Source organism: Orycteropus afer, unplaced genomic scaffold, assembly GCF_000298275.1.
Source record: "Orycteropus afer afer isolate SDZICR_OR568_19922 unplaced genomic scaffold, OryAfe1.0 scaffold00010, whole genome shotgun sequence".
Lineage (NCBI taxonomy): Eukaryota > Metazoa > Chordata > Mammalia > Tubulidentata > Orycteropodidae > Orycteropus > Orycteropus afer.
This window is the reverse complement of record NW_006921597.1, coordinates 16,268,252-16,286,094: the sequence shown is the minus strand read 5'-3', so window position 1 is coordinate 16,286,094 and position 17,843 is coordinate 16,268,252. Positions and strand designations below refer to the sequence as shown.

The window sequence follows — 17,843 nt, the reverse complement described above, 5'->3', positions numbered from 1 at the left end:
CTCCACAACAACGGACTAATACTATATTTGTCCTTCTGTGATTGACTTATTTCACTCAGCATAATGTCCTCCAAGTTCATCCATATTATGTGGTGTTTTGCAGACTCTACATTATTCTTTAGTGCTGCATAGCATTCCAGTATGTGTATGTACCATAGTTTGGCATCCCCTCTTCTGCTGATGAGCACATAGGTTGTTTCCATCTTTTTGCTATTGTAAATAGTGCTGTGATGAACATGAGCGTGCATGTATCTGTTCTTATCCTGGCTCTCACCTCTCTAGGACATATACCTAGTAATGGGATTGTTGGGTCAAACGGTATCTCCAATTCCAACTTTCTAAGGAATCACTATATTGCTTTCCACAGTGGTTGTGTCACTTCACAGTCACACAAGTAGTGTATGAGAGTCCCAATCTCTCCACATCCCCACCAGCATTTGTTATTTTCTGTCTCATTGAATCTTGCCATCAGTGAGATGATGGTATATCTCATTATTGTTTTGATTTATCTCTCTCTGATGGCCAATGATTGTGAGCATCTTTCATGTATTAGCTGACCACCTGAATATCCTTCTTGGTGAGGTGTCTATTCATGGCTTCTGCCCATTTTTCAGTTGGATTGTTAATTCCTTTGGTGTTGAGGCATTGGAGTTTTCCATCAATCTTAGAGATAAGTCCCTTGCCAGATATGTAATTATCAGCAAATATGAATTTGTTATTGTAATTTTTGTCATGTGCTTTTTTATTGTGTTGATTTATTTGTTCCATATAACTTTCTATGCTGAGCTTGTTTTGTTTATGAATCAAGTTATCACTTCCTTCATTGCTATTGTTTTAGTATTTGCTGAATATTTATGCTGGTCCTCTTTTTTATTTTGATATGACGGTTTTTCATTTTTCTTTGAGGTTATCCTGTGATTTATAGTTTTCTTCCCAAGTTTAGAACACTCCGTTCTATCTTGCAGTTGTCTTGACTTCCCTACCATCTAGAAGTTCTGTAATGACACAGATTATTTTCCCTCTTTTTGGTTTGTAGTTGTCCTCATTTGTTGGTTGGTGTCTCTGGTTCCCTGTTTATAATCTTGTAGGCTTATTTACTTTGGATACTTCCATAGCTGGGTTAGTTTCTGGGTTATATCATCATGTGTGTTAATAATAATGGTCATTGGTTGTTGCCTGTTGTTGCTTCTCTGTCTAAAGCTCCCTTTAGCATCTCTTGTAAGCTTGGTTTGGTTTTAACAAGTTCCCTTAATTTCTGCTTATCTGGAAATGTCCTAATTTTACCATCATATTTGAGGGACAGTTTTGCTGGGTACATAATTCTTGGTTGGAAATTTTTCTCTTTCAGTATTTTATATATACCATCCCACTGTCTTCTCGCCTGCATGGTTTCTGTTGAGAAATCCAAGCTTAGTCTTATTGGTTGCCCCTTGTAGGTAACTTTTAGTTTTTCCTGTGCTGCTCTCATGATTCTTAAATCTTTGTCTTTGGTTTTGGTGAGTTTGATGATGATATGTCTCGGTGTTTTTCTTTTGGGGTCTATCTTGTTTGGGGTTTGTTGGACTTCCTAAATGGATATATTCTCATCTTTCATCATTTCAGGGAAGTTCTCCTCCAACAAATCATGGACAATTTTCTTAGTGGTTTAATTTTTCTCTTCCTGTTCTGGATTTCCAATGATACGTAGGTTATACCTTTTGATGGTATCCCACATGAACGTTAGGCTTTCTTCATTGTTTTATCTTTTGTCTGATTGATCCCTTTCCAAAGAAGTATTCAGGTATTTGTCTTCAATCTCATTAATTCTGTCTTCCATTGCCTCAGTTCTACTCTGTTGCCCTTTCAATGTGTTGTCTATTTCTGACAATTTAGTATTAATCTTCTGGATTTCTATCTAGATTTAGAATCATTTCTAATTTTTCATTTATTTTTGTCATTTTGTTCTTGTATTTTCTTCCAAAATTATTCTGGGGTTTTGTCTGTGTTTTCCTTGGTTTGTCTCTCAATCCTATGAAGATACCTAAATATAATTCTTTTGAGTTCCTTGTCAGGGAGTTCCAATGCTGCATCTTCCTCAGGGATGTGTTTTGGGTCTGTATCCTGGTGTCTTATTTCTCCTGCTTTATCTTGCTTCTTTGTGTGGACTGTGATGCTCTGTTGTCTCCCAGGTATTGTGACGTTTTTGTGTTTATATTTAATTGGTGATATGTTGGAGTGACTTGCCTACAATTTTTCGTTTTGTTTTATTTGTATGTTCTCTATATAGGCAGGGTACTGTGCTGTGCTCCTGTATTCCCTAGTTGACATCACTTATACACTCACAACCTGTCTCCTTTCCTTTGTCAGCCTCTCATATGTCCTTGCTGACACTAGCAAACAGAGCCTGTTCTTAGGTCCCTGGAATCCGAATGAGAATGCTATCACTGTAAAATCCAAAATGGTTGACACTTGTAAACATTCAGAATGGCTGCGCCCTCAGTCACTTTAAATATCCAAAATGGCTGCCGCTTGTAAACATTCAAGATGGCTGTGCCCTCAGTCACTTTAAATATTCAAAATGGCCCCAGCTTGTAAACATTCAAAATGGCTGTGCCCTCGGTCACTTTAAATATCCAAAATGGTCGCTGCTTGTAAACATTCAAAATGGCTGCGCCCTCGGTCACTTTAAATATCCAAAATGGCCGCCACTTGTAAACATTCAAAATGGTTGCGTCCTTTGGACAGCAGGAAGTCCACAGCTTAGGCTGTTTCCTTCCTTGCTGATTCCCCTTCCTACTCATAGGCCACCAGAGCAACAGTTGTCCCTACAGTCCTTGGTGACCAGTACTGATCTTTAGGTCAATTCTCAGGTCCCAACACTACTTGGAAATATTCAGGCTGTTGGTCTCATCAGAGTAGCTGACAGTCTGCAGCTCCGACCGTCTCTGTACTCACTGTTTTTGTTCAGTGCTTAATCCACTTCTGTATAGTTCCTTTCAAAGCTCAGGGTCCCAGGATTATCTTCTGTTATCTCTATCAATTGGTTTTTCTTTTCTTTGTCGAAGAGGGTCTGTGTCGCTTGTCTGCCGATTTCTCCATCTTACTGGAAGTCCTTCTTAGAGTTTCTTGAAGTTGTCTTTTATGGTTTTCTTTGTACAGGTCTTTTGTGTCCCTGGTAAGATTTATTCCTGGGAGTTTTATTTTTTTGGTAGCTATTGGTAGCGTAGTGCCTAAGGCACTTGACTGCTAACCAGAAGGCTGGCAGTTCAAACCCACCAGCGATCTCTTGGAAGGAAGGTTGGGCAATCTACTTCTGTAGTGATATCGCCTCAGAAACCCAAGGAGGGGTCACTATGAGTCAGGTCCGATTTGATGGCACATAACAACATCAAGAACAACATTGTAAATGGTATTGATTTCTTTATTTCTTTTTCAGCAATCTTTTTGCTGGTGTAGAGGAATCCATCTGATTTTTGGATGTTGATCTTGTATCCTATCATGATGCTAAATCTTTCAATTAGTGCCAGTAGATTTTTTGCTGATTCTCTTGGGTTTTCTATGTATAAGATCACATCATCAGCAATTACGGATAGTTTAACTACTTCCTTACCAATTTGGATGCCTTTGATTTCCCTTCTTGCCTTAATTGCTCTGGCTATGACTTCCAATACAATATTGAATAGAAGTGGTGATAGAGGGCATCCTTGTTTGGTTCCTGTTTGTGAGGGGAATGGTTTCAGTCTCTCTCTCCCTTGAGAATAATGTTGGCTGTTGGTTTTGCGTATATGCCCTCTATTATGTTGATAACGTCCCTTCTATTCCTGTTTTGTGAAGAGTTTTTATTAGGAATGGGTGTTGGATTTTATCAAATGCCTTTTCTGCATCAATTGATATAATCATGTGGTTCTTTTCCTTTGTTTTATTTATATTGTGGATGATGATTATTTTTCTAATGTTGAACCATCCTTGCATGCCTGATACAAACCCTACTTGCTCATAATGAATTATTTTTTTGATATTGTTATTAGAGTCTATTGGCTAGGATTTTGTTGAAGATTTTTGCATCTATATTCATGAGGGATATTGGTCTGTAGTTTTTCTTTTGAGTGATATCTTTGCCTGGTTTTGGTATCAAGGTTATGCTTGCTTCATAAAATGAATTTGGGAGGGCTCTGTCCTTTTCTGTGTTTTGGAGTAGTTTGAGTAGGATTGGTGTCACTTCTCTGAATGTTTGGTAGAACTCTCCAGTGAAACTGTCTGGGCCAGGACTTTTTTGGTTGGTTATTTTTTGATGACCTGTTCAATTTCTTCTTTTCTTATGGATCCGTTCAACTTTTCCACATCAGTCTGTGTTAGTTTAGGTAAGTAGTGTGTTTCTAGAAATCTGTTCATTTCTTCCAGATTTTCAAATTTGTGGGAGTACAGTTCTTCATGTTGTTGTTGTTATGTGCCGTTGGGTCAGACCCAACTCATAGTGACCCCTCCTTGGGTTGCCGAGGCAGTATCACTACGGAAGTAAATTGCCCAACCTTCCTTCTGAGGAATGGCTGGTGGGTTTGAACCTCCAGCCTTCTGGTTAGCAGTCAAGTGCCTTAGGCACTATGTTACCAGAGCTCCCTGATAGTATCCTTTTTATTTCAGTTGGTTCTGTTGTGATGTTACCCATTTCATTTCTTATTCGTGTTATTTGTATTCTCTCCCTGTTTTCCTTTGTTAAATTTGCCAGTGGTTTGTCAATTTTATTAATCTTTTCAAAAAACCAATTTCTAGTTTTGTTGATTTTTTTCTATTGTCTGTTTTCTGTTTCATTGATTTCTGCTCGAATCTTTCTTATTTCCTTTCTCCTGGTGACTGTAGGCTTTCCTTGCTGTTCTTTTTCTAATTGTTGGAGATGTGGGTTGAAATGTTGATTTTGGCTCTTCCTTCTTTTTTGATGTGTGCATTTATTGCTATAAATTGCCCTCTGATCACTGCTTTGGCTGTGTCCCAAAGATTTTGGTATGTTGTATTTTCATTCTTGTTTGCTTGAAGAAATTTTTTAATTTCATTTTTTATTTCTTCTATTTCCAGTCATTCTTAAGGAGGGTGTGGATCAGTTTCCATGTGTTTGCTCTTTTTCTGTTGATCTTCCTATTGTTGATTTCTAATTTTATAGCATTGTGATCTGAGAAGATGATTTGCTGTATTTCAGTGTTCTTAAATTTATTAAGGCTTGCTTTATTGCCCAAACATATGGTCTATCCTAGAAAATGTTCCATGTGCACTGGAAAAGAATGTATATTGTGCTGTTGTTGGGTGAAGTGTTCTACAGATGTCTATAAGGTCAAGTTGGTGGATTATGTTATTTAGCTCTTCTGCGTCATTGTTGAGTTTTCTACCAATTGTTGTATATTTCATGAAAGTGGTGTATTAAAGTTTCCCACTATGACTGTGGAGTCATCTGTTTGCCTTTTCAATTCTGTTAAAGTCTGATTTATATATTTTGGGGCTCTTTCATTGGGCCCGTAGATATTTATTATGGTTATATCTTCTTGTTCAGTTGATCTTTTAATCATTCATTATATAATGTCCTTCTTGTCTCTGATGGTGGTCTTTGTCTTAAAGTCAATTTTACTAGAAATTAATATAGCCACTCCTATTCTTTTTTGGTTGTCATTCGCTTGATGTATCTTCTTCCAACTTTTGATTTTTAGTCTGTTTTTGTCTTTGTCTCTAAGGTGTGTCTCTTGTAGACAGTATTGATGGGTTATGTTTTCTTATCCAGCTGAGGAGACTATTTTTTAATGGACAAATATTTTGAGTGTATATCACACAACAACACCAAATTTAAACTGCTGATTAAAGCAATTTTGCTTTTTTATGAGCTGTTTGCTGCACCTTATATGTAATAGGTTTGTATGCATTAATTTATCTACGAGCATAGTTTGGTTACAATTTAAAATTGTTCTGTGAATTTTAAGCTTATTGACTAAATAAAGAGGAGCTCTGGCACAGTGGTTAAGGCATTTGGCTGCTAACCAAAAGGTGGGTGGTTTGAACCCGCCAGCTACTCTGCAGGAGAAATATGAGATATTCTGCTTCTGTAAAGATTTATAGCCTTGGGAACCCTGTGAGCAAGTTCTGCTCTGTGTGTAGAGTCTCTGTGAGTTGGAATTGACTTGATGGCAGTGGGTTGGGTTTAGTTTGGGCCTAAATAAAATTCTGACTTTGGGTCTTAACCCAGATATGCACAGAACAAGATTAACTATGCTTGATATATTTAAAGTGTTAAGAGTGGGAGGTGGGATTTCTGCTTTTTGTGAATTTGATAAATGTGTATCAGTTTAGTTGTTTTATATGACGTTCTTTTTGGGTCTTTTTAGGCAACATGAATCAGAATCAGCGTCTTGATGCTATGGCTAAACTGAAACAGTTCCATTGCAGAGTCCTCATTTCCACAGATCTGGTAAATTTCGTATTCAGTTAGGTGACTAATCCATCTTGACATATGTTCAGTTATCAGATGTACTGATGTCATCTATTTTATGTGGGTGTATCTAACAAGACTACCAGATGATAATCATCTTTGCAGTGCTAGGTTAGATATATGCTTTCTTAAAAATGTCTTTAATATTTTGAGTTTTGTAAAATTAGTTAGTTGTTAGAAATTAATTTCCTTTTCTTCTGCTCCTCTTCTTGTTCTTAATTTGGCTCTTGTTGAAGAATATTGCCTTATGGGGGATATTGGCATTGGTAGGCAAGTTACAGTTAATGCAAACAAACGGTTGCTGTCTTCTTCAATTTAAGACTTCCCGTGGGATTGATGCTGAGAAGGTGAATCTGGTTGTAAATCTGGATGTACCATCGGACTGGGAGACATATATGCATCGGATTGGCAGAGCTGGTCGTTTTGGTAAAAAAAAAAAAAAAAAGTTTGGATGCTTATTTTTAAGGGGAGGCATCTGTAATGTAGCAGGTGGATCCAGAGTATCATTTATGATTTACTAAACATTCCCTCTGTGCTTTAGGTACATTAGGACTAACGGTGACTTACTGTTGTCGGGGAGAAGAAGAAAATACGATGATGAAAATTGCTCAGAAATGTAACCTCAACCTTCTTCCTTTACCAGGTATACTTTGTCTGTTTCATTTTGCTGTCAAAATAATAATAATGATGATACAAATAATAATAACAGTAGCCACTAACACAGAGTGCTTATGATGTGCTGGGTACTGTTCCAAGTACTTTATGTATGCTAACTCATTTAATTCTCACTACAACCTATGACATATGTGATACTATTAACTACTTTTTTAAATGAAGGCAGTGAGGCATAGAGGCATTAATTTGCCCAGGTTCTGACTTATAGCTAAGTGGCAGAGATCGAACTGCAAGCTAACTATTGGCACATGAAAAATGAAAACTGTTTTACTGTTGTATCAGCATTACGTTTTTGTTTGTGACCTCATGATTTGATTTTATTCTCTTATATTCTTTAATATTTTACCTATTCTATGTTGCTGTGAAGGTAATTCTCACCATACTGTCCTGTGTCACCACAGGAAGGATAAATGGACCAGTATCTTCAATTGAAACACTGTTTTTGAAAAGTTTGAGTGAATTTAGTGAATCATCTGTCACTGCTTTTTAAGTGCCATCTTGGAAGCAATGAAAGTTTGAAACTATTCATGGTCTCTTTTCCAAGAAAATCTCAAAAACTCTTGGTGGAAATATGCTTTATTTGTTTTACATGTTAATGTGTATATAGCATTTACATTTATATATATATGTGTACACATACATATAAAATTGTATATACTACATAGTATATAGGGAGCTCTGGTGGTGCAGTGCTCAAGGCATTTGATTACTAATCAGAAGGTTGGTATATACATGACCTTGAATATGGAATATATTATATAATTATTGAATAAATATAGTATTTTATTCTAAATTTCTTACTTTTATGACTAAGTGCATATGTGGTTTTCCTATGGATGCTAGTAGATAAGGCTTTGTAATAACTCATAATCTTTTACAAATGTTTTTCATTGCTCTAAACTTAATGTCCAGATTTACAAAATATTTATTTTGGCATAAATATTTTTAAGCTTCTCTATCAGTTCTAAAATTCTGTATTATGTATTATGCCAGTTATCTCTCTATATAATAATAGTCTTTTGGAGATCTGTCAGATGATTATATTGTAGGAAAAATAAGTTGGAAATTGGTAGAAGAGGTTTTAAACTTACGTTGTGGTAGGATTCAGTATCATAACATCTAAAAACCAAACCAAATGCACTACTGTGGAGTCAGAGCCAACTCATAGTGACCCCTCCTTGGGTTTCTGAGGCGGTATCACTACAGAAGTAGATTGCCCAACCTTCCGATTGTAACATCTAGTAATTAAAAATAAAATTTGCTTTTGTGTAATGTTAACAGAGCCCTGAAATCATGAGAGAATGATAGTCATGGTTAGAGCTATATAGGACTGGGAACTTGTGTGACAAGAGATTATTCAAATGAGTTTTCTGGGGAAAGAACTAGGAGGGAAATAGGCCTGCATTACAGGTCCAGGCAAACAAGGGTTCTAGAGTTTGAGAGAGTACTCTGATAAGAGTCAGAGTTCTGGTCAGAGGGCCAAACCTGAGGTATTAGTAAGGACACTGAATATGGTGCAGCAACAGCAACAATGGACAGGCATGGTCTTTGTAAAGCAGGAGTTCTGTATATCTTCTGCCTAAGGCTAACATTAATCACACTTTGGAAAGGTCTGAATATGCAGGTGGAGGCAGATTGTTATACTTGGATGGAGTCAAAAATTAAGAGAGTTGGAGCAAGCTAATTTTTTAAAGTGCCACTGGTACCACAGCTCTTCATAGCCACCCAGCTTTTTTCCCTTATAGAGGTTTTCTCCCCCCTGTTGAGGGCGGTGATTTCCTTGTTGGTATATAGCTTGACAAATTTAGTTGTGTACAGACTTGTAGTTGTAATATTTCTCTGTTGATAAGCTTTGGGAGTACAGTCCATTTTCTAGTATCTTGTTTTACTCTCAGCAGTAGTGAGGTAAAGGGAAGGGGTTTGGGAGGATAGAGGAGAGAAAAGATGGGAGAATTGCAGCAGATTGTACATCACTCCTGGAATAAGCTTTTTCCAAGGGAGGAATGTTGCTTGTGAAGATGGGATATATCTTGTATATTTCTGAGCAAATTGCTTTACTTCAAGATCATGTAGATCTTTTAATAAATTTATTAGTATATTTCCTAAACTTACTTGACTATGAAAAACTTTATGAAGCCATTCAGAAAATGCTAGTCTAGCAGTATGAGTTTCAAATGCTCTTTTCTTTTCTTTTATGTAGATCCCATTCCTCCTGGTCTGATGGAAGAATGTTTGGATTGGGATGTGGAAGTTAAAGCTGCTGTGCATACATATGGCTTAGCAAGTGTGCCTACCCAGACCCTAAAAAAGCAAATTGAAAAAATAGAGAGAACCTTTCAAACTCCTAAAGCTCATGGTAACCAGATGGCTTCATCTAGAGTTACTTCTGTATGTGTACCACCAAGCAAATCAAAAAGTAATACCAAACAAAAGCTTCCTGGGAAAAGCCATTCAGACTGTGGAATTACAGAAAAAGCAATGTCGCCGAAAGAACTGGGCTGTGCCATTCCACCGGAAGAGCACATGAAGGATTCTGATCAGACTCATGTTGAAAACTGTACCAGTGGTCAGCATCAGGTCAAAGAAACTTTACCTGTGTCACTCCCCAAAATTCCATGTCTGTCTTCCTTTAAAATCCACCGGCCATGCACTTTGACTTTTGCAGAATTAGTAGAGGATTATGAACATTATATTAAAGAGGGGTTAGAGAAACCTGTGGAAATCATCAGGCATTACACAGGTCCTGGGGATCAGGCCGTGAATCATCAGAATGGTTTTGTGAGAGAGAGAGTTACTGAAGAGAGAGTGCAGATATTGGCAAGTAGTAGCCAATCTGGAGACTCTGAGAGTGACAGTGATTCTTACAGCTCAAGGACTTCTTCCCAGAGCAAAGGAAATAAGTCATATGTGGAAGGCTCTTCTGATACTCAGCTGAAAGACTCAGAGTCTTCTCCTCTGCATGGCCATATCTCTTTGGAGCAACCTCTGAATGGAAATGATACCCCCATTCTGGAGGAGTATCAGGAATCACCTGAAATCCAGATAAGGGCAAGGCATAAAGAGGGGGCTAACCACAGAGCTAAGCATAGCCGGAGAAACCTTCCCAGGAGGTCTTCCTATCGATCACAGACAGAGCCCCAGGAAGATGGTTGGTATGACTGTCACAGGGAGACACGTCCGAGTTTTTCTGATACCTACCAGGATTATGAGGAGTACTGGAGAGCTTACTATAGGGCATGGCAGGAATACTATGCTGCTGCTTCTCAGTCATATTGGAATGCTCAGAGACATCCAAATTGGATGGCAGCCTATCACATGAATACCGTTTATCTACAAGAAATGATGCGTGGTAACCAGTGATTATAGAATATACCTGAGCCCGTGGGGAAATAGCCACTAGCAATACCTTTGGATATCCATCCTTCTTGACCTGTAGCAGAGTGACAATTACTGACATTTTTAAGAACATGGAAAGACCTGAGGTTTTCCACTGGGACACATCTATTTTTCAGATTATTTAGATTTAGGCCAGGTTTATTATCCTCTTTATTTAAGAAACTTCACGGATCACTTTCTTGAAAGAATTTTTGGGACATAGAGCTAAGGTCCCGGAGTGCTGTTTTCTATAAGCCATTTCAAAAAGAAACATTTAAGAAGACATATATATATACCACTACTTACTTAAAAAAACAAAAATAAACACACTTGAGATTTGGAAAGTAATACTAGTTTATGCTGTGGGATTCTGTACAAAAAGCCTTGGGTACATTTCCATAAAGGTGTATTCCTGTAGCAAAGGATTTTGTAGTATGTGAGATCAGAAGATCTCATTTTCTTTTAGGTTTAGGCAGAAAGGAGTATTTAAACATTGCCTCATACTTTCCAAAAACACTTGATTTGGTGCTATTTGCCTACAGTAAAAATAATTTGTTTCCAGTAAAAACACAAATTTAGCTAAACTTGTTGACATGTTTATTGTTTCTCTTTTAAATGCCTTTTATCTTTGAGATTGTGAGAGCTATTCACGTTTTTACCATGCATTAAATAGCTAAGGATCATGTTGATTCTTGGATCCCTGTATGAATCTGATGAAAGTATGGATTCTCCCCCAGAAAATTTGTTCCATAATCACAGAATTGTATATGTAATTTCAAGAGATTCACAAATCCTGTGGAACTTAGGCTGAGAATGACCCTGCCCTACTGGTAAACCAAAACCAAACCCATTGCCATCAAGTCAGTTCTGACTCATGGCAACCCCATGTGTGTTAGAGTAAAATTGCTCCATAGAGTTTTCTTGGCTGTAATCTTTATGGGAACAGATTGCTGGGCCTTCCATTGAATCCTCATTCTTCCAATTCATTTCTTCCGTTGAATCCTCAACCCTAAGTAGTTAAGTAAAAACCCTTTGCGCTACCCAGAGAGACCTGCTCTGCTGGTAAACTAAGAGAAAGTCTGAGCTCTTAAGTATTTCATGGAAGCTGGAACTCATTCCGTCAGATTTCTTCAGTGTGTCCTAATCTTGTGTCTTCTAGTAATTTCTCTCCAGTTGTTACATCTAATACTAGGAACAAAAGGAAGCAGTTGTTTTGAGGAATTATTATTGAGGAAAACATAATTGGAAGTTGCATATCTCACCACTTTTCTGTGGCAGTTCTTTTATGATTGAGCTTTTGGTTTTCAAAGCTTTCTCTGAACTAGATTTGTGATGAGAACCCGTTTTGTATAGAGATGGGCATTCACTTTTAAAAAGGAAAGCTCTTCTTTCCTGTGTAAATAATTGTCGAGGCAGTATAAACACTTTTCCCCAGGGCTGTCAGCAAACACCTACAGCCATTGTCATTTACTCTCCAACACCCACATAGCAGCAGTCCTAAACTCCTGTTTAATTTGGGTACCTGTCATTTGGGTTGGTAGGCTTTACTTATATGTATCAGTACTGTACATGTATTGCCAAGTTAGAATGAATTAATTAACACCATAAATAGCAAATCCATAATTAGGTCCAGTATGCCATTAAGAAGTAGAGACTTTAATTACACACTTAAATAAGATCCTGTCTTTGCTATATAATTGAACTTACCTTTTATTTTTTTTTTTTTTCTATTTTTCCCCTACAACGCAGCCAAGTTCACAGTTTGTCATTGCTAGGGGGTTTTAATTAGGATACTGCTGCATCTTAATTAGAGATGAGGTTACCCATTAATCTTGAAATTAATTGGATTCTCTCTTTAGGTTTGTCTTATTTTGTGTTTTTATTTTTTTAATAGAAAAATAACCTGGATGTGATGATATGAATAATACTAAAAAATGCTAATTGCTGCACTTAACATAAACATTTGTTAGGGCAGTTTCAGTTGCCGCTGTCCCAAATAAGGGAGGGAGGTACAGTGGTGGATATGTAATGTTTCCTGCTCTTTGTGCATGGCTGTATGTTTGTGGTGTGTGGAAAACTTCCTGCTGTTTAGAATTGGCAGTCTAGGTGCTTGTCCCCATACCCTGTTAGGAACCACAGACAGATTTAAGGTAAATTTGAGAATGCCCTGTGATGTAGTGGAAAGAACACTGCAGAATATCTTAACATTTTTTTTTTTTTTTTTGGTTGTGCACAAGTCATTTAACCTTTCAGAGTCTAATTTTCTCATTAATGAAATGAGGGAGTCTAGATAATTTTTATAGGGTCTCGTCCAGTTCTAAAATTTAATATATGAATAATATTGAAGAGAAAGTTTCTAGTTTGCAAAAAGAATCCTAAGATTAGTGAATATAGAGTCTTATAAATTCTGGCTGTTTGGATGAGGTCTAGTGTGACATGGTTAAATGTCTGAATTTTAGAAAGCTTTAAAATCAATGCATTTACGAGACTTGTTCCTGTAAAGCCTAAATTGACTTGAATTAGGCTAGCAGTATTGACATGTAAGAAGATCTTTGGGAACCTGCTTTAGAGTTATCATTGGGTAGCAGTGACTTAGAATACAAATTATTCTTTTAGGAAATTAAAAGTAGTATTTTCTAAAGTAGCTCCCGTATTACAGTACTAACCTTTTTAAAAACACATGGTTTAAAGGTAAACTTCAGCCCCTGAATACTAAAAATAACTGAACAGGAATTACAGTGCTTTAGATCAACCTGTATGAGGCAAGGAGTTTGAAGTTTTAGGGTTTTGTGGTTTTTAGTGCCTAAGGCATTTGACTGCTAACCAGAAGGCTGGCAGTTCAAACCCACCAGCCCACTCCTTGGAAGGACAATTGGGCAATCTACTTCTGTAGAGATACTGCCTCAGAAACCCAAGGAGGGGTTGCTATGAGTTGAATCAACTCGATAGCAGTGAGTAGGTTTTGGAGTTTTTTCCTTCTAAATAAATGTATGGCATCCTTGGGTGGTGTACATAGTTAATGTGCTGGCTGCTAACTGAAGGTTGGAGGTTAAAGTCTACCCTTGAGGCATGTGGGACGAGAGGCCTCACACTGAAAAAAATCAGGCCTTGAGAAAACCCTGTGGACCATAGTTCTGCTCTGATACACACTGGATCACCGTGAGTCAGAGTCCATTTGACGGCACCTGGTTTTCAGATCAACGTATGTTAATCTTAAAAAATCAAATCAGATTTTTGGTAGTCATAGCTGACACTGGAACTCCATCACAAGGTATTCTCTTGTTTTGGCAGATTAGGTTTACTGTTTTGAACCTGGAGCAAACATTTGTCCCATTTGACATTTTTTGAAGAAAGAACAAGAAACATCTGGTTTCTAGTTAAGTGGCACCACAAGATTATTTGAACTGTGGATCTGTAGTGACACCTAGTGGGTGATGTGGTTGTGCACATCTGATTGAAATGAATTTCATAGCCCAACTTCTAAGGGGCTTTGGGCATCATAGATTTCCAGTTCTATTACTGTTTTCACTGGGATTTGCTTGTGGTAAATTGAAAAGATTTGCATTGTTGTTGCCGCATTAAGGTACAAAATAAAATGCTTGTTGCTCTCACCACCTAAATCAGAACTGTGGGAATTTAAGGTTAGAATGGACCTTCAAGATAATCTAGTCCCTTCCATTTTGAAGCTGAAACCAACCAAAACCAGGAGAAAGTAACGAAGTCAAATAGGTAAGTGATAGAACCTAAATTAGTAGCTTCTACTACCTGATGTCCAAGCTTTCTTCTATAGCCTGTAAAACAAAGTTCTTTTAGTTTGAGACATTGCCTCAGAGACTAGAACCAAGACTGACACTAAAGGCAGATTGTCTTTCAATATTACAGGGCTGGGCCATAAAATAGGGCTGTTGACAGACAATCAAATGTTAGAAAGTGAACGCATCACTAAAGCCTACAGACAGGCAAGGACAGTTAGGGATGTTGTGGAAGAGGTGCTTGTGTTGGGGTGGAGGGAAGGTTAGATTAGGCCTTTAAAGCACCCTTCTGAGATTCTCTCAGTTCATCAGGGTAGAAAGCCTCTTTGTTTTCTAGTATATAGTAGTACCTCTGGAAGAAAAAGAGACTTGATAATAAACATTCATAATCATTTTAGGGTTTGTGGCACATTGTTTAATCAAGATTGGATACATCAGGTACAGCAGTGGCACACGACGAAATACTGTAAATGATACACATGTTTTAACATACGCACTACAGTTTCAAAAGAAGACGACAGAAAAGAGGGTTTTGTTTTTTTTCCATAGAAAGTTTTCACATGTTTATCTTCCTGCAGTTTTGTACAGTATAGTTCTTCTTTGCCATTATGATGTTGGTAAGCAAAGCCCGTTTATTATACGAAAATAGAAAAGAACACACGATGTTTTTCACAGTAACATTAATGGGGGTGTGTGACTGCTAAGGAAAACATTACATTGGAATGTCTGATTATCAAAAATACACCAGCCCTACCACTGCCCAGGTAAATAGTCCATTGGTCCATGGATCCTCCCAGGACTTGGGTCAGTGCCCTACACTGGCTAGAATGACATCATCATCCAGTGTAGTTAAGTAGCCTACTAAGATAAATGTCATTTGCAGACTTGATGAGAGAAAAACATAGAACATTCTGAATAGAAAACAAGACTCAAAAGGAATCCTTTAAAGCTGTTTCTTTTTCTGATAGCTACTTTCTCTAAGGATGCTCTTCATGATGCTGTTTGGGCTCCAAGGATCACAGGTCATAATACTTTTCCTTCATTCAGTCATTTTAAAGCTCTTTGCAAATGATGAGATTTCATAAGGAAATCAGGGAAAATCCTTTAAGGTTCCTGCTAGGATTACCATGCCAACTAATTAGAAGGAAAACTAATACTGCCTTAGATTAACAGCATTGGTGGAATTCTGCTTTATTGTTACCTGGTAATTGTCACTGGGTCACAGGAAAATCCACTGGTAACGTCAAAATCTAGTTTTAACTTAGTTTCAACCATTACCTCTGAAAAGTTAAAAAAAAAAAAAATCTAGGTACATAATGTTTCAATGTACACTTTCCCTGCCTACATATTAACATGTGAGTGACATGATCCTGAACTATAGGAATCAATTTGAAAACTGGTATTTTAGCCAACATCTTCACAAGTTGACTTTTTTTTTTTTTTTAAATAATCATGAATTGGCATTAGCTGTCCACTTTAGTTACTTTCTAAATTCTTTGCTTCTCCTACTTTCATTTTCCTACTTGCTGACCTTATATTCCTGTGTGATATGTGTAGACTATATGTTGTTGACAAGGGCCATATTGTTAGTAAGGCATACTCCCTTGGTATCAGAATGTTTCTGTCCTGAATAAGCCTGTGTTCATCTACCAAAGAGAATACCTGATTTTTTTTTTTTTTTAAGAATATCTGATCTTTTGAAGAAGATTCTATGCATTTAGTCCTGAGCTTGACACTATTTATGAAAATAAGGGATTAAGGACAAATAGTATAGGGTTTCTATCTGGAGGCACTGGTACAGGGTGGTTCTGAATACAATACTTCCTCCCCCTAATCACTAACCTGGAAATCCAAGTATTAAAAATATAAGCAAGCGTCAGAGTAATGCAATGTGATGTGGAGGGAAAACCCCAGGGCAAGATGTGTCTAAGCCCTGGTGAATTTTGATAACTCACTCAGCTTCCTCATGCCTGAATTCCTCCCTGTGAATCAAGGATTTAGGACCTACTACTAGTTGTTGTTGTTGTTGTTATGTGCCGTCGAGTCTACTGTTAGTGAGGATTAAAAAGACTATTACAGCTAGCAGTATGCTTTGAAATATCACTGCTTTAGACTCTTCATTGAGAAGAGAGACTCTCTGACTGAAAAGACCTGACTGTTCACTTGTACCCTAGTTCTGACTATTCACTTGTCTCTGGGTGGTGCAAAAAGTTAATGTACTCAGTTGCTATCGAAAAGGTTAGAGGTTCAAATCCACCCAGTGGTGCCTGGGAAGAAAGGCCCAGCAATCTACTTCTGGAAAAATCAGGTATTGAAAACCCTGTGGAGCACAGTTCTATTCTGACAGACAAGGGGTCACCATGAGTTGGAAATGACTCAAAGACAACTGGTTATTCATTTGTTCACCTATTTCTGACAGAATTGATAGTTTATAGCTGGTTCTACCCAGGAAATGTTGGTTTCCAAAGTATAGCTTGTATTAGTGTAGTCAGGTAGTTTCCAAGGGCTGTGTCCAAGTGTTCTGGGCATTTACATAAGACTATGTCTAGAATTATAGCATGGGTTCTTGGATGGATCTTCTCTGAAGCATCATCACTCTGACAGGCAGTGGATGTAGTGGAAAAAGCATTAGACTCATAGCCAAGGGATTTTTTATTCTGGTGCTAGGTCTGTCATTACATCACTGCATGACCTTGAACAAGTCACTTAATTTCTTGGAGCCTCAGCTTTCTATGCTGTATGATGAATCAGATATTCTTCACTTTATTCTAGCTCTGATTCTATATACTCTTCATACTATATTTTCTTTTCTAAGTTTCCATTAATTTGAAGGTATCCTATTAGATTTTCTTTTACCCCTTAATGCTAAGTGGGGCTGAATAATACACGTGATTTGGAAATTTTCTATTATGCTGAAGTTCATGAACTATGAAAACTTGCTAGTTATTGCATCAAAAGGCCAGTGCCCCCAGAAAACCCTGATATCCTGGTTCTTCTGTCACTGGCTGGTGAGTTAGATTTATTGGATTGATTCAGCACATTTTAGGCCTTGTATTTACTTGCAAATGCCCTTTAGTAGCATAGTCTGGCTAATTCTGTTATGTACATGAGCTATCTTCCTGGGTTGACATCTTTTGGATTAGAGGTGACCTGGGTCTCTAGTCCCTACCTAAGGCTATGATAGGGGCTAGAGATAAAGAGGTTGGCCTAATGGTCTTTTAGGAACTGGTTTGATGTGGACTTTGGAAATGAAAGGGAAGGAGCCTAAAACATTCAGTTCATTAGGGTCAATAAAAAGAACATGGGAAAGTGGGATGTTTTTTAAGATATATTTATTTGTTTTTGTAAGAAGCATTAAGATGCTCACTTTGTACATTATCAAACATCCTGGGTTGGATCATTCTAACCTTGTGATGACCTGTCCTTAAATTAAGCATGGGCTTAATTTAAGTGTGTGCAACTATGCTCCTCTTTACTTCTTAACCTACTTAGTTCTTATGATGTGTAATTTATACACTTAGACCTTCCTAACTTTGTTCCATCACCCATTATTTCAAGAGAAGAAACTTTCAAGTCCTTTACCCTTTAAATGGACC

The 17,843-nt window shown here is 37.5% G+C and overlaps 1 protein-coding gene across 1 annotated transcript in view; it reads left to right on the top strand.

The window, feature by feature from the left end:
* Window positions 1-10,480, top strand: part of DDX20 (DEAD-box helicase 20) — a 19,665-nt gene extending 9,185 nt beyond the window's left edge. The window contains exons 8-11 of the mRNA XM_007949224.2: window positions 6,342-6,424; window positions 6,766-6,871; window positions 6,987-7,088; window positions 9,321-10,480. Of these exons, the coding sequence (XP_007947415.1) occupies window positions 6,342-6,424; window positions 6,766-6,871; window positions 6,987-7,088; window positions 9,321-10,480 (1,451 nt within the window). The remainder of the gene's footprint in view (window positions 1-6,341; window positions 6,425-6,765; window positions 6,872-6,986; window positions 7,089-9,320) is intronic.
* The last annotated feature ends 7,363 nt before the right edge of the window (window positions 10,481-17,843 follow it).